This window comes from Heterodontus francisci, chromosome 25 (genome assembly GCF_036365525.1).
Source record: "Heterodontus francisci isolate sHetFra1 chromosome 25, sHetFra1.hap1, whole genome shotgun sequence".
NCBI classification, from domain to species: Eukaryota; Metazoa; Chordata; class Chondrichthyes; order Heterodontiformes; family Heterodontidae; genus Heterodontus; species Heterodontus francisci.
In genome coordinates, this window is record NC_090395.1 from 60,463,198 (window position 1) to 60,486,375 (window position 23,178).

The 23,178-nt window shown below is 42.3% G+C and overlaps 2 protein-coding genes across 4 annotated transcripts in view; one reads left to right on the plus strand and one right to left on the minus strand.

Annotated features, from left to right (window-relative positions):
• The window catches only part of LOC137384028 (acidic mammalian chitinase-like), an 80,092-nt gene extending 57,364 nt beyond the window's left edge, over nucleotides 1-22,728 (minus strand). The window contains exon 1 of the mRNA XM_068057592.1: nucleotides 22,612-22,728. The gene's annotated coding sequence lies outside the window, so the exon portion shown is untranslated. The remainder of the gene's footprint in view (nucleotides 1-22,611) is intronic.
• Nucleotides 22,729-22,754: 26 nt separating this feature from the next.
• The window catches only part of LOC137383913 (cleavage and polyadenylation specificity factor subunit 7-like), a 124,561-nt gene continuing 124,137 nt past the window's right edge, over nucleotides 22,755-23,178 (plus strand). Inside the window, exon 1 of one of the 3 annotated variants that reach the window (XM_068057300.1) lies at nucleotides 22,755-22,942. In XM_068057300.1, coding sequence (XP_067913401.1) covers nucleotides 22,844-22,942 — 99 coding nt within the window. In that variant the 5' untranslated portion in view covers nucleotides 22,755-22,843. The remainder of the gene's footprint in view (nucleotides 22,943-23,178) is intronic. The other 2 variants (XM_068057299.1, XM_068057298.1) reach the window with 2 other exon arrangements.

Genomic DNA, 23,178 nt, shown 5'->3' on the forward strand with positions numbered 1-23,178 from the left:
GTGCTGTTAGGAAGGGAGTTCCAGGATTTTGACTTAGTGACAGTGAAGAAATGGCGATATAGTTCCAAGTCAGGATGGTGTGTGACTTGGAGGGGAACTTGCAGGTGGTGGTGTTCCCATGCATTTGCCACCCTTGTCCTTCTAGTTGGTAGAGGTCGCGGGTTTGGAAGGTGCTGTCTAAGGAGCCTTGGTGCATTGCTGCAGTGCATCTTGCAGATGGTACATATTACTGCCACTGTGGTCGGTGGTGGAGGGAGTGAATGTTCGTAGATGGGGTGCCAATCAAGTGGGCTGCTTTGTCCTGGATGTTGTCGAGCTTCTTGAGTGTTGTTGGAGCTGCACCTATCCAGGCAAGTGGAGAGTATTCCATCACGCTCCTGACTTGTGCCTTGTAGATGGTGGCCAGACTTTGGGGAGTCAGGAGGCGAGCTACTCGCCGCAGGATTCCTAGCCTCTGACCTGCTCTTGTAGCCACAGTATTTATATAGCTACTCCATTTCAGTTTCTGGTCAATGGTAACTCCTAGGATGTTGTTAGTGAGGGATTCAGCGATGGTAATGCCATTGAATATCAAGGGGAGCTGGTTAGATTCTCTCGTTGGAGATGGTCATTACCTGGCACTTGTGTGGCGCGAATGTTACTTCCACTTATCAACCCAAGCCTGGATATTGTCCAAGTCTTGCTGCGTTTCTACACGGACTGCTTCAGTATCTGAGGAGTTGCGAATGGTGCTGAACATTGTGCAATCATCAGCGAACATCTCCACTTCTGACCTTATGATTGAAGGAAAATCATTGATGAAGCAGCTGAAGATTGTTGGGCCTAGGACACTACCCTGAGGAACTCCTGCAGTGATGTCCTGGAGATGATTGACCTCCAACAACCACAACCATCTTGCTTTGCGCTAGGTATGACTCTAACCAGTGGAGAGTTTTCCCGCTGATTCTCATTGACTTCAGTTTTGCTAGGGCTCCTTGATACCATACTTGGTCAAATGCTGCCTTGATGTCAAGGGCAGTTACTCTCACCTCACCTCTTGAGTTCAGCTCTTTTGTCCATGTTTGAACCAAGGCTGCAATGAGGTCAGGAGCTGAGTGGCCCTGGCGGAACCCAAACTGAGCTTCGCAGAGCAGGTTATTGCTAAGCAAGTGCTGCTTGTTGGCACTGTTGATGACAACTTCCAGCACTTTACTGATGATTGAGAGTAGGCTGATGGGGCGGTAATTGGCTGGGTTGGACTGCTTGGCTAGGGGCGTAGCAAGTTCTGGCGTACAGGTCTTCAGTACTATTGCCGGAATATTGTCAGGGCCCACAGCCTTTGCAGTATCCAGTGCCTTCAGTCATTTCTTGATATCACGTGGAGTGAATCAAATTGGCTGAAGTCTGGCATCTGTGATGCTGGGGACTGCAGGAGGAAGCCGAGATGGATTATCAACTCGGCACTTCTAGCTGAAGATTGTTGCAAGTGCTTCAGCCTTATCTTTCGCACTGATGTGCTGGGCTCCCCCATCATTGAGGATGGGGATATTTGTGGAGCCACCTCCTCCAGTTAGTTGTTTAATTGTCCACCACCATTCATGGCTGGATGTGGTAGGACTGCAGAGCTTAGATCTGATCCATTGGTTATGGGATCGCTTACCCCTATCGCGTGATGCTTATACAGTTTGGCATGCAGGTAGTCCTGTGTTGTAGCTTCACCAGATTGACACTTCATTTTGAGGTATGTCTGGTGCTTCTCCTGGCATGCCCTCCTGCATTCTTCATTGAACCAAGGTTGGTCTCCTAGCTTGATGGTAATGGTAGAGTGGGGGATATGCCGGGCCATGAGGTTACAGATTGTGGTTGAGTACAATCCCGACGTGTCTCCCCAGATCCAGTGTAGGCCAGCTCGTCACTGCCCAACGTAAGATTCCGGCCTTTATCTCTTCTTAACAGATTACTTTTCTACCTATCTTTGTGCCATCAGCAAATTTAGCGCCCATATGTTCGGTCCCTTCAACCAAGTCACTGGTACAGATTGTAAATAGTTGAGGCCCCAGCAATGATCCCTGCGGCTCTCCACTAGTAATGGCTTGCCAACCTGAAAATGACCCATTTATCCCTGCTCTCTGCTTCCTGTTAGCTAACCAATCTTCTATCCATGCTAATATGTTACCCCCTACACCATATGCTTTTATTTTGCGTAGTAACCTTTGATGTGGCACCTTATGAAATACCTTTTGGAAATCCAAGTACACCACATCTACTGTTTTCCCTTTAACCACCTTGCTTGTTACTTCCTCAAAGAACTCTAATAATTTAGTCAAACATGATTTCCTTTCACAAAACCATGTTGGTGCTGCCTGATTGTATTAAGATTTTCTTAGTGTCCTATTATTAACCTCCTTAACAATGCATTATAGCATTTTCCCTATGACAGATGTTAGGCTAACTGGCCTATAGTTCCTCCTTTCTGTCTTCCTCCTTTCTTGAATAGAGATGTTACATATGCGACTTTCGAACCCGCTGGGGCCTTTCCAGAACCTAGGGAAGTTTGGAAGATCACAGCCAATGCATTTACTATCTTTGCAGCCACTTTTAAAACCTTAGGATGCAAACCATCAGATCCAAAGGCTTGTCAGCCTTTAGTTCGAATAGTTTTCCCATTACCTTTTCCCCAGTGATTGTTTTATGTTCCTCCCTCCCTTTTAACTCTTGATTTTCAAAGTTGCAGCTATGAGGAAAGGTTGGATAAACTAGGGTTGTTAATCCATGCCTTTCTAAGTGACAGAATCTATTTTGAGGGACAGGATAAACTAACAATTTACCCACCACCGAGGTCAGACTGACTGGCCTATAATTACCTGGCTTATCCCTCGCACCCTTTTTAAACAATGGTACAATGTTCACAGACCTCCAATCATCTGGTACTTCGCCTGTATCTAGTGAGGATTTGAAGATGATGCTCAGTGCATCTGCTATTTCCTCCCTGACTTCCCTTAACCTGATTGCCCTTGAGAAGGTGGTGGTGAGCTGCCTTCTTGAACCACTGCAGTCCTTGGGGTGTAGGTACACCAACAATACTGCTAGGAAAGGGGTTCTAGGATTTTGACCCAGTAATGTTAGAGTGAATGATATGCCGGGCCATGAGGTTACAGATTGTGGTTAAATGCAATTCTGCTGCTGCTGATGGCCCACAGCGCCACATGAATGCCCAGTTTTGAGTTGCTAGATCTGTTCGAAATCCATCCCATTTTGCACGGTGGTAATACCACACAACACGGTGAGTATCCTCGATGTGAAGACGGGACTTGGTCTCCGCAAGGACTGTGCGATGGTCACTCCTACCAATACTGTCATGGACAGATGCATCTGCGACAGGTAGATTGGTGAGGATGAGATCAAGTAGGTTTTCCCTCTTGTTGGTTCTTTCATCACCTACTGCAGACCCAACCTAGCAGATATGTCCTTGAGGATTTGGCCAGCTTGGTCAGTAGTGGTGCTACCGAGCCACTCAGTGGACATTGAATTCCCCTACCCAGAGTACATTCTGTGCCCTTGCTGTCCATTGTGCTTCTTCCAGTTAGTGTTCAACATGCAGAAGCACTGACTCATCAGCTGAGGCGGGCGGGGATGGAGGCGTTGGGTGGTAATCAGCAGGTTTCCTTGCGCATGTTTGGCCTGATCAGGTCTGACTTCATGGGGTCTGGATCAATGTTGAGGACTCCCAGGTCAACACCCTCCCGATTGTACACCACTGTGCTGCCAGCTCTGGTGAGTCTGTCTTGCCAGTGGGACAGGACATACCCAAAGATGGTGATGGTGGTGTCAGGGACATTGTTTATCAGGTATAATTCCATGAGTATGACTATGGCTGTTGCTTGACTAGTCTGTGGGACAGCTCTCCCAATATTGACACAGCCCCCAGATGTTAGTAAGGAGGACTTTGCAGGGTTGATAGGGCTGGGTTTGCTGTTGTCGAGTGCCTAGGTCAATGCCAGGTGGTCCGTCCAGTTTCATTCCTCTTCTTACACTTTGTAGTGGTTTAATACAACTGAGTGGCTTGCTTGGCCATTTAAGAGTCAACCACATTGCTGTGGGTCTGGAGTCACAGACCAGACCAAGTAAGGATGGCAGATATCCTTCCCTAAAGGGCATCAGTGAACCAGATGGGGTTTTACAACAATTGACAATGGTCACCATTAGACTAGCTTTTAATTCCAGATTTATTAGTTGAATTCAAATTTCACCATCTGCCATGATGGGATTTGAACCCATGTCCCCAAAGCATTAGCCTAGGCATCTGGATTACTAGTCCAGTGATATTACCAAAATGCCAATGCATCCATTAAAGCTGCAAGAACCTTGAACCTGTTGGACTATTGCAAGGACTGAGGCTCCTGCACTTCTACCTTCTCGATCACCATACCTGCCTCACATGCAGTCACATCCTGCTGTCCCTGGCCACGGATCTTATCAGTAGACCCGAGCCGAAGGGGTGTGACTGCCTTCTGGAACAAAGTGTCCAGGTAACTTTCCCCCTCCCTGATGCATCTCCGTGTCCAAAGCTCAGCTTCCAGCTCATTAACTATGAGCTGAAGTTCTTAAGCTGCAGAAACTTACTGCAGATGTGGTTGCTGTGGATCACACTGACATCCACCAGCTCCCACATACTTCAGTTTGAGTCTGTCTCAAAAAGAAACAAAGCTTTGAAACCAGGGTCAGTTCACCTTACAGAACATTCGAGAAGTCCTCTTTTCAGACACCCGCTTGCACTCGCTCCTCCACTGATGTCACAAAACTGTAGATTCCATCATACTTCTCCTCACCCCCCCACCAACCACCTCAGGAAAAAGGAAGCATTACCGTAGTAAAGTTTTCTTTGCAACAGTTTATAAGTACAGCAATTCTTAACATCATAAACGTTTTAACAGTTTCTTACATACTGCACAGGTAACATTTTTATATTCTACAATTATATATATCTTATTTATAAAATCACAAGGGCTTAACCAATAACAAAACCAAGTAAAAGTGACAATTAGGATTAGCAGGATTCAAACATCATAAAATTATCATAACTCTCAGAGCCTTCCTTCTCTCTTACACCCTTGTTTAAACTCTGGACAGAGCATCAGCAATTATAGTTTTTCCCTGCCACATGCACAATTTTTAGTTGAAATGGCTGTAACATCAAATTCTAACGAAACAGTCAGAGGTTCTCTATTCTGAACTCTTCCAGACACACACTTGGATTGTGGTCAGTATCAACTAGTACTTTCTCTTGACTATTGGTTACGTATACCTTAAACTGTTGAAGATCTAGTACAAGACTTAAAGCCTCTTTCCCAATGGTCAAACACTTTATTTGATGCTTATTAAGCTTCATAGAGAAGTAGCTAACAGGCTTTTTATACCAGCATCATCTTGGCACAGCACCGCTCCTACCCCTACATCATTGGCATCGATAGCCACCTTGAATGGCTTACTAAAATCAGGGGCTGCAAGAACTGGCTCCTTTATCAAAATGGTCTTTAACTTCTGAAATGCTGTTTGGCATGACTCTGACCATTCGAACTTCACATTTTTCTTTAACAAATTTGTCAATGGGGTGACTATTGTGCTGAAATTAGGGATAAATTTCCTGTAGAACCCACACATACCCAGAAATCTTAACAATTCATTCTGTCTCGGGTACAAGAAAATCCATTATTTCCTGAACCTTGACCCACAGTAAGTCCTAAATAAGCTCTGAAGGTTCTGAAGAAGTCATATCCGACTCGAAACATTAACTCTGTTTCTCGCTCCACAGATGCTGCCAGACCTGCTGAGTATTTCCGGGACCTTCTGTTTTTATTTCAGATTTCCAACATCCGCTTTTACCTAAATAAGCGACCTTGGCCTTGGCAAACCTGCTCTTTGGCAGATTTATGACGAGGTTAGCTTTGGACAGCCTGTCAAATAGAGCTCGCAAATGTCTGACATGATCACTCCAAGTGTTGCTGTGCACCAAAAGGTCATCAATGTATGCAACACAATTACTCATCCTGGCAATCACTTGATTGGTTAATCTTTTAAATGTAGCCGGTGCATTTTTCATGTCAAATGGATGACTTTACATTTAACAGACTGGATAGGAGTCTGCCTTAGTTACCCTATTAACCTTTCGGGAATCAATGCAGAACCGTCGAGGACTGTCTGATTTTATCAGAATGACAGGAGAACTCCAACTACTTTGACTGGTGTTATGGCCAGGTGGGTGATGGTGTAGCTGATTTCTGGTGTTCAACTCCCAACTAACCACAGCAAGTATTTGTTACTGGTATTTTAACCCCTTGTTTTTTTTTGCCAAATAAACAGACAGAGGCAGGTTTTCTCGTAAGTAAAAAAAAAACTATTTATTTTAAACAAATCCCAAAATTATCACAACAACACTTGTGCACGCATTCACTCTCACATGCCCTCTCAAGAGAAAATAGATGGAAAAGTCCAGGGTAAGAGGTGCTCAGAGTTCAGGTTGTAAAAGTCCATTGTTTCAGGAACAACCTGTGGGATCCCCATGGAAGCTGAATTTTTAAGTTGCAGGCCTGTTATCTGGTTATTGTTGGGTTTTTGCAGTCTCCTAGCAGTTCACTTTGGGTTGAAGACCGTGCCTGATGTCTTAGGTCAATTGTCACTGGTAGAAAAGTCATTTTTATAAAGGCACTTTCTTATTTTTCCTGTAGTTAGCTTCCAACTTGTCTCAACCGGGTTCAACTGGATTGACTGGAAATGATCCCTCTCTCAGCCTTGCTGGAATTCACGATAGCTTTTTGTTGCACTGTGTGACTGAGGAGAAACCAGATTGATGTTTCTAATAAAACAGAAAGTGCCGAAAATACTCAGCAGGTCTGTTAACAACTGTAGAGAGAGAAACAGTTAACGTTTCAGGTCTGTGACCTTTCATCAGAAAGGGGTTCTGATGAAAGGTCGCAGACCTGGAACACTAACTCCCTTTTTCCACAAATGCTGCTGAGTATTTCCAGCGCTTCCTGTTTTTATTTCAGATTTCCAGCATCCGCAGTATTTTGTTTTTTATTATGATGTCTGTAGTCCTGTCCTGAAAAAGATGCCTCCCACTTTGTTCCTCAAAACGATTACCTTTTAAGGTGAGATTTGCAAGGGTTGTTTTCACCCATGTGACTTCAAGTTTTAGTCCTAGCTGGGCTGTACAATGGCCTTGATGGCTCCATTCTGAGGAGATGAGGTTGGTTCACAGCCCATTATAATGGAGGTTCTTCAGTGACGAGAATCCTGAGAAAGGTCTAGTCTCATTGTCTCAATGGTTCGCCAGATAAGGATAACAAGACTACCATCTTGTCTTTGGGTTGAAAACTAGGCGCCTTAACTGTTCTATCTGCTTGTGCTTTCATGACATGCTGAGAAGCCTTGAGATGTTCTCTGGCAACTGCACAATTGAGTGTCTTTCTTGGAACTTTGACACATAATCAAAAAGGGTAGTTTCCTCTCCTGTGCCAAAAATCTCTCCTTAATGAGTTTAAGGGGACCCCTAACCTCATGTCTAGGGCCTTACCAAATTCACTGCAGTGAAAAATGTGTCATGGACCGTGAACTTGGCCATCTTGTGAACTTTGCCCATTTTATTGATTAACACAAGGCCGAACTCGCAGATTGCTGGGCATGTTGCGAACGTCGTCCGTTTTATTGATTGACATAAGGCTCACCTTGCTGATTGATAGATGAGGGAGGGCTTCTGGTGCAGTTTTGAGAGAAGCAGTCCCAATTGTTAGCAGACAAGTGAGAATGCCAGATTGAGCAAATCAAAAATGGCCACAACCGTTACTGCAGCACGTCAAGTGAAATAATTTGGAATCCAAATTGTGCCTTCTGATGATGGAATACTATTTTGTACAAACTGCGGTGTTTCATTTGATCACACATGGCGGACAATGGTTTAGCGCCACTTAGAGTCCGAAAGACATCTCAGGAGAAAGAGCATCTAACACCGTACTGCTGGACAATGAACGTGCAAAAAAACAATTCCATCTCTGTTTAAGAAGTCGACAGAGAGCTCAGAAAATCGTCAATTTATAACAATGGAACTTGTGGATGCTTTTGCAGGCGCCAACACACCACTGGAAAATCTTGATCACCCAAAGCTGTGGATATTCATTCAACAAAATGTCCAAAATGGTGGTTGTTTGCCAAGTGCAAATAAACTCCGACAGGCCTACTTACCGAAGTTTTTGCTATACATGTGAGGACATGAAGTCTAAGATTAACGCATCTGAGTCTTTTGCAATTATTTGTGATGAGTCCACCGATGAGCAAGACAACTATGTGCTGCATGTTTTGTTTGATTTAATGTCTGGTAAGGTGGAAGATGTACCGTCAGGAAAGCTAACAACAGTGCTCGCAGACTGCGTCCACTTAGAAGCTGTTAAATTACACTACAGTTTCCCAAGCAATAATCAGAACCATCTCAAAATATGGTGCAGATTTCAACAAAATGTGTGCTTTTATTAGTGACAATGCATTTGCATAGCAAAATCTTTCAAATCTGTGCTCCAAGGTGTAATACCTAATGTCCATATTACATGTAATGCACAGATAATTTATTTTCTCTGTGAGCTATGGAAAAGCGAGTTTGGTAAAGTCGACAAACTGATGAGCTACATTAAAAATTAGAAAGATCTTCAAACACTGCCCTAGCCTCAAGCTTCCATACAGACAGCAGATTACAAATGTGGCTGAAATCGGGGAACAAAGTCCGCCAAATCCAGTAATTACATGCTGGAATTCTTGGTTTTGGGTAGTACAGTATCATGCAGCTCACCTGAAATCCTACTCAGACTTCATCTTAGAATAGCTCACACTGACACTGTTACGGGATTGCTCTGTTTTTTTTTTGTAAAACATGTTTTAAAGAACTTATAGTTGAATTCTGGACATTGATTCATCTGGAGATTGCTGAACTTTGTGTTTTTAAAAAATAAAATGGGAAGATCAACAGAAGGTTGGCTAGTAAACCAGTCTTATTGGAAAGCAACTGTTTGTAAATGACCCAGCAGGAGTTGTGCTTGTGACTCTGAAAGGATGTTTGCAAGGGAATGACAAGTCCAAGATTCATGGTTGTCACAGGACTTTTTTCTGGAAAAAGTTAGTTTCAAATTGAATTGTTTAAAAAAAATCCAGTTCGTGTTTGGCCTGAAAAACAGTAGGAAGGAGTTGCTATGTGCCTGCCAGGAGAAAACAGCTGATATCTTTCTCTCTTTGAAGAGTCCCTGCATCTTTAAAGAAATGCTGCATCAAGTTTTACTATTTCCTCCTGTATTTGAAGAAACCTTTAGTGCTCTATTGCTGCTATAAGACCTAAAAAGATTGTTGCTGCTTCCTGCTGTAAAGTCTGTCTGGAGCTTTCTGTGCTGCATCTTTTGGAAGCCTACCCAGACTGATGATCACCTTGCCTGGAAAGAACTGTCCTAGGAAGATTCCATTAACAGCTGCCTATTCACTTTTGGGACACCTCACCAAGACAAAGGACTTGCTTCCATACCTTCTTTTCAACCTAGGTGTTTTCTTTAAATTTCTTCTATTTCTTTGTAACAGCTGTAAACAAAAATCCTTTTGTTCCCAGTTAACCGGTTGTGTATGTATGTGAAATAAAAATAAAGTGCTGGAAATACTCAGCAGGTCCGGCAGCATCTGTGGAGAAAGAAGCAGAGTTAACGTTTCAGGTAGGTGACCTTTCATCAGAACTGTGTGTGTGTGTACGTGAGGGCTAGGATAAATTAGGGGCTTTAATATTTCAATTTGCATGTATGTTTACTTTATTATTGGTTCAGACTTGGTTTATAATAAATGGATAATTTTGTTTATTAAAGAAACCTGGTTGGTCTGCTTTATTCTGGGGGAAAAAGTAAAGTATCTGATGGTTTCGGTAAGTGGGAAAATTTAAATATATGTTGTGACTTGTGGAAAAGTGGGATTGAATTAACAGTGCACTCCTCCCGCCTTGGTTGTAATAACACCAAAAAAGTCTGGTCTTAAGACCGTGTAACCCTTCTAAACAATTCTCAGCTTAATGAGGTTCAATTTGTTGCCAAGAATGCTACACGACTGATGGATTTAATCATTTGGTTTGAATCTCGACATGTCACAATCTACAAAGCTTACAATAAAATAATGGATGTTCTAGGCTGAAGCGGTTAAACGAATAACTCTCTGATGCTCAATAGGTGTTTTCTTGCATGGAAAAGAAGCTCAAACAGTATTACTGCTAAGGGGAAGAGTCAAGTGGTGAAGAAAAAGCAGCTCCAAGGTTTCAACAACCTTCTGCAGTGTTCCTAAAAGCTGTGCATATCTTTGACCCTGCACAAATGCACCTGTTGATGGTGGATTTAAACTCGTTGGATGTGATTCCTGGCTTTGACAACTGTAGGTTGGAGAGTCCTGCTTATAAAAGCATTGCAAAAGAAGCAGATTGTACTTTGCCTGTGCTGCAGTTTTGGAACTCTGGAATGCAGAATCCCCCACCTAAGGCTAGCACGATGCTGTTTGACAATTCCAACAATTTCCGGATGCGCAGAGAGCTGAGTCTAAACACAGACAGGTGTTCACAGCACGGAGACAGGAAATGAAGAAAGAGACAGTTGCAGGTTGCTTCATGCTCATATTCAACCACTGACTACAGTGAGTAAAGAATATGACCTGTTTATAGTCAGCTTTTTACAATAGTTTTTGAGTATACAATAAATGCCATTTGAAACCAAAATCTTCCCTTGTCTTTTTTTGTTTTAAATAGATCGTTTTCATGGTTTGTTGTGACACCATGAAATTTACGATTTAATTATGTGAAATCTTAAAATTCAGAATTCTTAAAATGCCATCACTGAAATTTGTAAAATTTGACCATAAATTTCGTAGGGCCCTACTCATGCCCATAAACCAATTCGAAGGGACTGAAACCAGTAGACTCATTGGATGTGTCCCTAGTCGCAAATAACAAGAATGATATCCCTTTATCCCAATTCTGGGGGTACTCAAGACAACAGGCCCTAATCATACTCTTTAGGGTTTGGTGATACCTTGGGACTGCAGGTGATAAGCTTCACTTCTAAATTACACATGACCTCCTGAAATACACCTGACTGAATTTCTTTTGGCAATCCATATCTAGTGAAAAACTGGACCAACTCCTCAGTCACAATTTTTGCTGTGATCTTCTTGAATGGTACTGCCTTTGGAAATGGAGTGTACAAATCAATGATGGTCAGGAAATACATATGACCCGACTTGGTGTTAGGCAAGGGTGCAACACAATCCATAAGAATCCTACTAAATGGTTCATTAAACCAGCCCCGTTAACACCAATATCTCTATTTAATCGAAGGCTGTGGCTTCCCAACTATCTGTGTGGCATGTCTTAGAAAAGTCAGCCACATCCTTATGCAACTTCAGCCAGTAAAAATGTGCCATTACCCGAGACTGAGTCTTCCGAATAACAAATGACCTGTGACTGGAATCTCATGGGCAATTCTCAAAGTTTCACTGCAGTAGCAAGGAGGTAAAGGCCGGCTCAGGTCTGCAAATGAAACACGACCCGAGCCTGACAGCATCACATCCGACCCGGCCCGAGTCCTTTCATTTTTTTCCCGCACCCGACCCGACCGTCAGTTAACCTATCTTCCGTTTTTCACTTTGTTACTTATCTGCACCAAGCTTAAAAAAACTGTAACTAAACAAACTTTCTAATCCAAAAAGTACATCAACGTTGGAGCTACTTACTGGAGGTGGTGATAGTGTACCTGACCCGAGCCCAAATGCCGGACCTGGAAGAGCGACCCGAACCAAATCTGACACGTCGTCGGGTCCCATCGGGTTCGGGTCGGGTAGCCATGCTCTACAAGAAGGGATAACAATTTGATGGACTATAGCCCATACCTCATCAGCGGGCCTTGGGGGTGGTCTCCACTTCCTCGTTAAAATGTCATTCTTGATATAACACTCGTGACCTTTTCAGCCTGTACCTCAGAGCACGGTGTCTGAGATAAGCTCCTCAAGTTAGGGTCTGCCTGTTATGCCTCAACCAAGCAAGATTTGCAAAACAATTCACCGTTGTTAGCCTTGGAGCCTTTAACATCATCATCCCCATCCAAATCCTTGAAAAAGGTTTCAGCCAACAGAACATCTGAACTGTCCTCCACAACAACTGAATCCATCTCATCTTGTTTAAACCTCTGAGCCTGGGATCTAGTCACAACACAATCCGGGAAATTCTTCCTGCAAAACCTCAGTTTCAGCAGTCCCAACTGGCTTCCCCCGAGGTGTCTGGAGACATCAATACCTTGTCCCCAGCCAAGTCATTTGCTAGCAAAATATCCACACTTTCAAAAGGCGAACTAGGCATGACCAATGGTAACAAGCCCAGTGACGATGTCGACCCTATGTAAGGAATAGGTAAATAATTTCCACCAATACCCTGAATTAACACCTTTGCATTTAGTGAACTACCAGGGGAAATTTGTGTCACCTGCCAATATCAGTGACTGTGTGGTCCCTGTATCTCTAAGGACAACAATTTACTTGCCTGCCATACCAGACAAAAGTGATGATATTTCACCCCCAAAATGAAAACTTTAGTGAACATGGGAGAAACTACCCACTTGTCATGAACATTACCTGCTAGGTCAGTATTTCCAGGAGGGACACCATTTGACTGTACAAATACGATGCACTTCCAACACTCAGCCTTCACATGTCCTTTTTTATGACAAAAGTAGGATGTCGGTCCCCTTGAACCAAACTTGTCCTCCAGACTTTCTCTTTTCCTAACCTGAGGAATGTCTGTGTCTTTACCTTTGCCATCTTTCTCAATAGAACCAGAGAACAGACACCATTCAGATACTGAGAACTCAATACTGCAGAAAACTAAGAGAAATATAGAAAGTGTGGGGGTGAAATCAAAAAGGAAATTAGGAAAGCAAAGAGAGGGCATGAAAGAATATTGGCAAGTAAAATCAAGGAGAACCCAAAGATGTTTTATCAATGCATTAAGAGTAAGAGGATAACGAAGGAAAGAGCGGGACCTATAAAATACCAAAAAGGTAACCTATGTGTTGAAGCAGAAGGTGTCTGCATGGTTCTTAATGAAGACTTTGTGTCTGCCTTCACAAAAGAGGGGAATGATGCAGACATTGTAGTTGAGGAGGATTGTGAAATATTGGATGTGATAAACGTAGGGAGAGAGGAAGTATTAAGGGGATTAGTATCTTTGAAAGTGGATAAATCATCAGGGCCAAATGAAATGTACCCCCAGACTGTTAAAAGAAGCCAGGTAGGAAGTAGCGGATGCTCTGAACATTTTTCAATCCTCACTGGATGCAGGATCGGAGGACTGCTAACATTGTACTTTTGTTTAAAAATGGAGCGAGGGATAGACCGAATAACTACAGGCCAGTCAGTCTAACCTCAGTAGTGGGCAAATTATTGGAATCAATTCTGAGACACAGGATAAACTGTCACTTATAAATGTATGGAGTAATCGAGGATAGTCAGCATGGATTTGTTAAGATCGTGTCTGACCAACTGGATTTAAATTTTTGAGAATGTAACAAGGAAGATTGATGAGGGTAGTGCGGTTTATGTGGTCTACGTGGATTTTAGAAAGGCTTTTAACATGCTCCCACATGGTAGACTGGTTAAAAAAAATAAAAACCCTTGGGATCCAGGGAAATGTAGCAAGCTGGATACAAAATTGGCTCAGTGGCAGGAAACAAAGGGTAATGGCTGTTGGGTGTTTTTGCAATTGGAAGGCTGTTTCCAATGGGGTTCTGCAGGGCTCAGTACTATGTCTCCTGCTTTTTGTGGTATAAATGATTTGGAATTAAGGAGGCATGATCAAAAGGTTTGCAGACACAAAAATTATCCGTGCGGTTGATATTGAGGAGGGAAGCTGTAAACTGCAGGAAGATATCAATGGACTGGTCATGTGGGCAGAAAAGTGGCAAATTGAGAAGTGTGAGGTGGTGCATTTGGGGAGGTCAAACAGGCAAAGGATTAAACAAGAAATGGAAGGATACTGAGAGGTGTAGAGGAAGTGAGGGAACTTGGAGTACATGTCCACAGATTCCTGAAGATAGCAAGACAAATTGATATGGTAATTAAGAAGGCATATGGAATCCTTTCCTTTATTAGACAAGGCATAGAATCTAAGAGCAGGGAGGTTATGCTGGAGCTATATAAAACACCAGTTAGGCCACAACTTGAGTACTGCGTGCAGGTCTGGTCACCTCATTACAGAAAGAAATTGCCCTAGAGAGGGTGCAGTGCAGATTACGAGGATGTTGCCAGGACTGGAAAATTACAGCTGTGAAGAAAGATTGGATAGGCTGGGACTATCTTCCTTGGAGCAGAGGAGGGTGAGGGGAGATTTGATTGCGGTGTAGACGGTTGTGAGGGGCCTGGAAAGAGTGGATGGGAAGGACCTATTTCCTTTAGCAGAGGGGTCAGTGACTAGGGGGCATAGATTTAAAGTGATTGGTAGAAGAGTTAGAGGGAAGGTGAGGAAAGGTTTTTTCAGCCAGAGGGTGGTTGGAGTCTGGAACTCCCTGCCTGAAAGGGGAGTGGAGGCAGAAACACTCAACCCATTTAATAAGTGTCTGGATATGCATCTGAAGTCCCGTAACCTGCATGGATACAGACCGAGTGCTACAACATGGGATTCAGCTGAGGACTCAGCTGAGTTGCCTCCTGTGTGTTATGATCAGGTGAGGAGGAGTCGCAAGGCTCCACTTTTTGTCCTTCCTCTTGTTTGACCGCAACAGGTTTTATTCTTTTTTAAACAGTGGTTGTGCTCCAGTGAGTGTTTTACCTTTTACCTTTGTTGTGATCGTAAATCAATTGGACAGGTTTTATTGAGTTTAAGCAAGAAAGAGATGAGTTTACTGTACTTAAAAAAAAAACTAAACCCAATCTAGATAAAGTAATAAAATTATGCTACACACAAGCACAGAAGAATCATAAAGACAAATGGAGTACGGAGTGATAAGAAATAATTTGGTTTGGATTAGAGTCCAGAAAAAGTAAAAATTAATACACAGTCTGTGGGGTTGGGTGATTCCGTTGTCTTCCAGCTGAAATTGGGATCTTGAAGTCTTTGGCTAGTAGCAGTGCGCTTTGTGGCTGGCCCACCTGGCTCAGGATTTTCTTGGAGACAGAATTGTAGGTGGCTTTCTTCCCCTGGGCTTTTAAAAGTCTATAGCAATCTGTAGGCTTGGATGGTCCACAGTCACAGATGGTTTTTAAACTTGTGATCTAATCTGGAGGAAGAGAGAGAGACACACACACACACACACACACACAGTCCCATTGGGGTTCTGCCTGGTTAGTGCATGAAGCCTATCTGCTTCAAGGTCTCAGTAGCTTGTCTGCTGTGTGTAACAAAACTCCAAGTATTACACAGCCTGGGGAGATGGTCACATGGTTCTTTCAATCTCCTCTATTTTAAAGAGGTCCAATGTCTAAAACCCAAAGCCCCTCTCAGGTGGCATGTGAGTGTTTACCCTGAAGGGACATCTTCACTCATTAATGCCTCAAGATGGCTCTGAGTGTCCCGCTAACAAGGGTGATCTGGATAATCTACGTAGCTAAAGCATTGTCCTGGCTGGGCTTCTTGTTAGATATGTGTCTCCAATTCAACGTCCTGGAATGTGACGTATTGCAGATGCAAATTTCGATGGCCATCGTGGCTTTTAAAAGTTAATGGTAGGATTCTAGCTCTTTTGTTTTCATTAAAAGCTTAATGTAGGTTTCCAACCAATGAATTAAAAATCCTCATTTGGCATAGCAGGTTTTCTTGACGTGCCATAAATTTTTCTATATTTTCTAAATATTTTAAATATCTGAACAGAAGTAATGTGTAGGGTTGTGGGGAAAGGGTGGGGGAGTTTCAGGACATGAATTGTTCCTTCGGGCCGCCTTCTGTGCTGTAATGATTCTATGATTGTAGAACCCGATCTCTTTTCAAGATCATACTTCCTATCTCTCCAATTCCTCTGAAAGTTTCCCAATTAGGGCCTGTGACTACTGTTCTTGTGAACCAATTCAGAATCATCTGCCACTACTATGGCTTTCTTTATTTTATGAACTTTATGTTCTTCTAGGTAGGACCTTATTCCCGAAGGGTCACTATTTTTGGATTCTTCCATCAGAATCACTTCCCTAAGGTGCTGAAAGTCTTGTGCAACCATCATCCTTCTATATCACCTATCAAATAACATTTCCTTCTTTCTAGCAAATTCCACATATGTCTGGCCCGGTTTCCTTTTTACATTTCAGTCTGCAGTCCTCTGGTACCAACTCAGAGGCACTGAGAACTGCAGTCTTTACTTTGTCATAGTCCCATGAGTGCTCTTCTGAAAGAGATGAGTACACCTCCAAAGCTTTCCCTACAAAAACACTCTGTACAAGCATTGTCCAAGATGATTTAGGCCAAATTCAGATTTGTGGCAATTTTCTCAAATGACACGAAGTACATTTCTACTCCCTCCTCACTAAATTTAAGTACCAAGCGAATATTCTTTGCCAAATTAAAACGACGAGGAGTTTGCACTGGGTCATCCTCAGCTTTCACCTCCAATGCACATTCATGGACTGCTTTTCCCTTTCCAATTCTAAATTCTCCCTTTCTCTTTCAAATACATTTTTCTCTATTTCAAGTTTTCACATTTCTCTTTCTCCTCTTTCCAATTTCATCCTCTCTTTTACTAATTCAATTTTGGCTCGTTTGACTTGAACACCAGCAGAAACATCCTTTTCTTCCTCAAGCTTCAAGTGAGGAGCCAATTCTTCAAATAACTCTCTTCCTAGCCCCTAATTTTAAGCTGAACCTTACGTTCCCTGCTAGAGCCTTCAAATTATCTTTTGTCACCCGTTCCAAGGCACTAAGAGATAAATCCTCTTTCTCCACAAAGGCCTGAGCATCAAAGGTAATCATGTTGATTTCTCACTAATACAGCAAAAATAAATGAAATCTGGTTTGTTTAAATTCTGGAAAATTCCAGTGAACCTATTACACAGCCTAATTTGGATCAATCCCGCACTAATGCCCGATTTTGTTATGATCCCTGTGGAGATCAAACCAAAAGAACCAAATTTAGCGAATGACCCCAATTTAAAAAAAAAAGTGGACAAAATTTCACTTGTCATGCAGGCCCCCACCTGCTGAGAATGAGGCATGTTAATTTTGTCATATGAACATTGATTTTAAACTTGCTGGGAAGAGAAGGCCTGTTACAGGGGCTGTCAGACACTTAGCTGAAAAACATTTGCATACGAACAGACAGTGCTTGTGGAGACAAAAGGACCATTCCCTGACACATTCAACTCATAATGGATTTTGATCACCAGACATTGAAGGTGTAAGGAAGAGCATTCCAGAGACTGCTATGGTGATACAATCCACAAAAGCCAGGACTGGTTAAACCAGCTGGTCACATGATTAACTGGCTGGTCCAGGGTTTTTTGAACTAGCAACAGAGTTTTTGAACTCGGAAAGACTGTTTGCTCCTGGAGTGAAAAGACCTCTCCTGTCTACTCCCATCTCTTTCTCACAAGCTGCTGGACCCACTGAGGACAGATGAACTTCAAGAGAGAAAAGTCTCCTACAGTGAACAAGGTTTAAGAAGAATACTGGGCCCCAATGAAATGCAAGACCTACCTACAATCAAGGACTCTACAGCGAGCTCGAAGAACAGTAACCAAAACCATCTTCAGATATTGCCTCAAACTTTTCCACTTTATTTCTTCTGCTCTTTTCTGCCTCTATCTGCATGTATGTATTGCGTATGCATGCTAGCGTGGGCGCGTCCCGTATCCATAGGCGTAAAAGGGCGGTGCAGTGGTTAGCACCGCAGCCTCACAGCTCCAGGGACCCGGGTTTGATTCTGGGTACTGCCTGTGGAGTTTGCAAGTTCTCCCTGTGACCGCGTGGGTTTTCGTCGGGTGCTCCGGTTTCCTCCCACAGCCAAAGACTTGCAGGTTGACAGGTAAATTGGCCATTGTAAATTGCCCCTAGTGTAGGTAGGTGGTAGGGAATATGGGATTACTGTAGGGTTAGTATAAATGGGTGGTTGTTGGTCAGCACAGACTCGGTGGGCCGAAGGGCCTGTTTCAGTGCTGTATCTCTAAACAAATAAATAAATCGAATTAGAGTTTAAGTTTAATAAAGTTCAACCTTTTTTCTTTAAACCTAAGAAAACCTGTTTGGCTAGTTTCTTTGCCTTATAATTGGAAATTGGTGAACAAGGATTCACTAAGGAGGAGCTCAAAGAAAAACAGTGGGTTTAAAATTAAACCTGGTTACGGTAAGACCAGATGAAAGCTGAGAGGGATCCCTATTCCCTTTTCTCACCTGGTCGTAACACACTTTTATAACTTTTATTCTACAATCAAATCAAAATCAATACAAATTAAACATGAATTAACAGACGGATCATGGTCAATATATATTACAAATTACACATTAACCTTAAGATAAAATAAAGATAGATCTCACGCTTTTTCTGGCAGTCCATTCAGCACACATGGCACCAGTTACAGCCACAATGTTCTTAAAAGTTCTGAACTTCCCCAGTTAGATCTCCAGCTCCTTTCTTCCAAGATGCAGCTAACAATTCTCTTCCGACAGCAGTTCCCCTTCAACCCGAACTCCACCAAAAGGCACACTACTCCAAAATCTCCTTAGCTCTGCTCACAACAGTCTTGATGGCATGGATCTATCAGTATTACCTTAACAGCTGCAACAACTCGCATCTACCTATTGCCAGCTCCTAGAACCAGCCTTCACTTTGTTCATCTTACCTGTACTCCACTCCTGTGTGATCTGAGCTTAGATGGCTGTGTCCTTTTAATCAAATTCCAACCAGTTTTTGTTTCCCCAGAAACCTGAAATTTTAGTTTCAGTTTCTGTTTCCCTTTGTTAGGGTCAGTCTCAAATAAATAAGTTTTGAAACCAGAGTCAGTGCACTTAACATTTGACAAGTCATCTCTTCAGACACCAGCCTGCACATGTTCCCCCACTGGTACCTCAAAACTGCAGATTCCATCACAGAGGGTAAACAGGAGGGGTATATGGAGGGAGATAAGAGTACAGAATTTGCTCCTGGAATAAAGCAGTATCTTCAGTTACTAGCTATGGCAGGGCCTGCCAATGAGAAGATCATTAATGTGTAGAGCAACAACATTTGCCCAGGTACCTTACAGTAACATATCAGCTGATGTAAGCTTATGAATTTACTCCTCAGGGAATAAATATCTAAAAGATTTGAATGTAGAAAGAATGCTTGGCAATGCCCTTGCTTAAACTAAAGAAAAAATGCTCAATATGTAATTCTGAAAACTGCAAATAACACTGTAGTTTTAAAGATGCAGTAGTTGAAGAAGCACATTTGATGGGAAACCAAATGACCCAGAAATTGCTGGAAAAGTAGTTCAAGGAAACTGCCATTATTAGTGCATAAATAACCCAGCAATTTGTGATGAAGAATAAATACACCATGAGTTCCAATTCGCCACAAGTTGCTGGACAATTAGCTTCAACAAAACTGAAAAAAATTACTGTCTTGCCATGAGCCTTCCCTTTAAAGTTAATTGTGTTTCATGAAATGTCTGGATTTGAGCCACTAATATGAATCAATCTCACCAGAGCCAGTTAAGGCTGGTAATTCGTATCGTAAGGACTCTGTTAATGATGTGATTTATGGCCCTGACATGCCACTCAACCTCGGAGATCCAGAAAGGGAAGAAGGAAACTGGAGTCTCATGCCTGCAGGTAGTAAATTGTTCCCAGAGATTTTTTTTTCTAAATTATTTTTCCTTTCTGTCTATCTATCTCTCTCCTTTAATCTACTCTTTTCTTTTCCCTCTCTTTATTATCTTACCGTATCTAATTTGATTCCTTTTCTGTAGTTTGCTCTGTTTTTTTCTCTATCCTTAGATTTAATTGGTTAAGGAGATAAACCACTGGACCTGACTTGCACGAGATTCCAGATGACCCACTGACATCCCATTATTAATTCAGAATTTTAGTAATTTGCAGGGCAAAAATATGATCTGAAGGGTGAGGTAAAAATATCTAATGCACAGCGCATGCTGTGAGATGTCTCGCTTCAGCAATTTCTTGGCCAACGAAGTACTGTACTGAGTTTCCTTATTTAGAGCACATTTGTTGACATAAACGGGTTGTTGAATAACAAATTTCCTTTCTTAAATAAAGACAAAGAGTGCTGGAAATACATAGGAACACTTGTAAAGAGAAAATTCAAGAGTCTTACAACATTTCAGTTGTGTGCCCATCATCAAAATGGAAGACTGACAGGTAAACATCTTAGCAAGGTTGCAATAATATAGAGAAATAGGTATAAACTTCATTTTCTTCATATTAGTGAGTACTTGTGGTGTAGTAAGGGTGTGTTTGTGTCCAGGGGGAGGAGAGACACATTGACATTTGTGGTGAAGATCCATTGTCAGAACAGTGGCTTAGATCTAATCACCATTAGAGACAGGTGAAACTTTTATGGAGAATGAGGAAATGCAGAGACATTAAACAAATACTTTGTGTCTGTTTTCACAATTGAAGACACAAGTTGCATACCAGCAATATAGAGGGTAACCTAGGGGCTAAAAAGAGTGAAGAAATTAAGGTAATTAATATAAGTAGAGAAAAGGTATTGGAGAAACTTAAGGGACTAAAGTCCAACAAATTCCCAGGACCTGATGGCCTACATCCTAGGGTTCTGAAAGAGATAGCTGCAGAGATAGTGGATGTACTGGCTATGATTTTCCAAAATTCCCTGGATTCTGATTGATCCCAGCAAGTTGGAAGTTAGCAAAATGTAACACCGCTATTCAAGAAAGGAGGGAGAGAAAATAGGGAACTACAGACCAGTTTTCTGACATGTCGTCGGGAAAGTGCTGGAATCGATTATTAAGGAAGTCTTAACAATGCACTTAGAAAATCATAGTATAATCAGCCAAAGTCAACATGGTTTTATGTTTGATGAATTTATTTCAGTTTTTTGAGGATATAACTAGTAGAGTACTTAAAGGGGAACCAGTAGATATTGTATATCTGGATTTCCAAAGGGCATTTGATAAGGTGCCACACAAAAAGTTATAGGCAAGATAAGGGTTCATGGAATTGGGGGTAATATATTAGCATGGATAGAGGATTGGTTAACGGACAGGAAGCAGAGTTGGCAAAATAAGGTATTTTCAAGTTCGCAGGCTGTGACTAGTGGAATGCTGCAAGGATCAGTGCTGGGGCTTCAGCTATTTCCAATCTATATTAATGACTGAGACGAAGAGACAGAGTAATGTGTCTAAGTTTGCTGGTGATACAAAGGTAGGCGGAAATTAGAGCTGTGAGGAGGACACAGGCTGCAAAGCAATTTGGACAGGTTAAATGAGTGGGCAACAATGTGGAAGATGGAATATAATGTGGAAAAGTGTGAGGTTATTCTCTGGTTGTGAGACTTCAAGAGCAGAATATTTTTGAAAAGGTGTAAATCTGTAAATATTGTTCAGAGACACTTGGGTAGGCAAATACAGGAACATAGAAAGTTAGCATGCAGGAAGGCAAATAGCATGTTGGCCTACAAGGGGATTGGAGTACAAGAATAAATAAATCTTTCCGCAATTCTGCGGGCCTTTGGTGAGACCATAGCTGGAATACTGTGTGCAGTTTTGGTTTCCATATTTAAGGAAGGATATACTTGCTTTGGAGGCAGTACAGCGAAGTTTCTCTAGATTGGTCCCTGGGATGAGAGGCTGAGTAAATTGGGCCTATATTCTCTGGCGTTTAGAAGAATGAAAGGTGATCTCATTGAAATTTACAAGATTCTGAAGGGCCAAGGTAGTTGTTTCTGCTGGCTGGGGAATCTAAAACATGGGGGCACAGTCTCCGGATAAGGGGCAGATCATTTAGGACTGAAATGAGGAGACATTTTTTCAAAGGGTTGTGAATCTTTGGAATTCTCTACTCTAGAGAATATATTTAAGGCTGGGATAGACATGTTTTTGGTTTCTCAGGGAATCAAGGATATGGGAAAGTGGATTTGAAGCCCAAGATCAGCTATGAGCATTGAATCGTGGGGCAGGCTCGACGGGCTGTGTGGTCTACACCTGCTTCTATTTCTTATGTTCTTACGTAGTGTACTGGCAGACATTTGAGTCTGTACAGTCTGGCCTTTAATTTTTTTCTCTTATGACTGAATCTGGCATAGGTGTATCATTATCACTTATAATGTGTGTTTTAATTTGAGAATGTGCACTTTTCAGTTTGTGGTTTTCTTTCTATTGTTCCTTTAATTTCTCACGTTCTGTTTGTGTGGACCTCTAGTGTTTCTGTCATCTGTACATTCCCTTGTTTTTGCATTATCTCGCTTTTTACATCATATGATAGCCATCTACAGACCATATTATGGATGTCCGTTTCTATGATTTGTGTGTGTTAATTCTCTTCCCTTTTCTCTTTTTTAACATTTTTTTAAAAAGGGCTTTTTTGTTTCAGGCTTTAGGTTTGATGAAGGGTGTCTACTCGAACAATATAACCCGTCTTTTTCTCAGACTGACCTGATATTTACTTCCAGCGCTTTTATTTCTTGTTTCCTGCATTTACAGTTTTCCTTTTTGTTTTGTTTTCCTGCTTAGAAATTATTGCTGAATCAAAATGGGTGAATGGGGAGGCAGGGCTTGTTGTCAGTGTCTGCAGCTACTCCCACAAACGTTCACAAAATGGCGAAATGCTCAAGGCGCAGACGCTGCGTGAAACGCGTCGGGGGCGACGTAGCCCCCGCTCAGCACCATGGGCTGTTTTAAAATGGCGGTCCACTCGAACATGACTGCCCTGTCGGTCCATGAATTGTTGGATATGGATAGTGAAGAGGATGAAGGCTCAGAGCAGGTATTTTGGGGTTGGGCAACCGAACAAAGCAGCCGGGAAGCTACCTGTTGCTCCAGACCGATCCGTTTTTCCCTTTAAGCCGGCGAGCCGAGGCTCCGTTTACATTGGGGCCGTGGCGACGTTGTTTGAAACCGGTGTGGAAAAAGGGTTTTCACGGGAATGTTTACTTCGGATCCACTGTTTCAGTGGGTGTTGAACGTGTTTGAGATTAAAATAACATCTATAAATAAATGGGA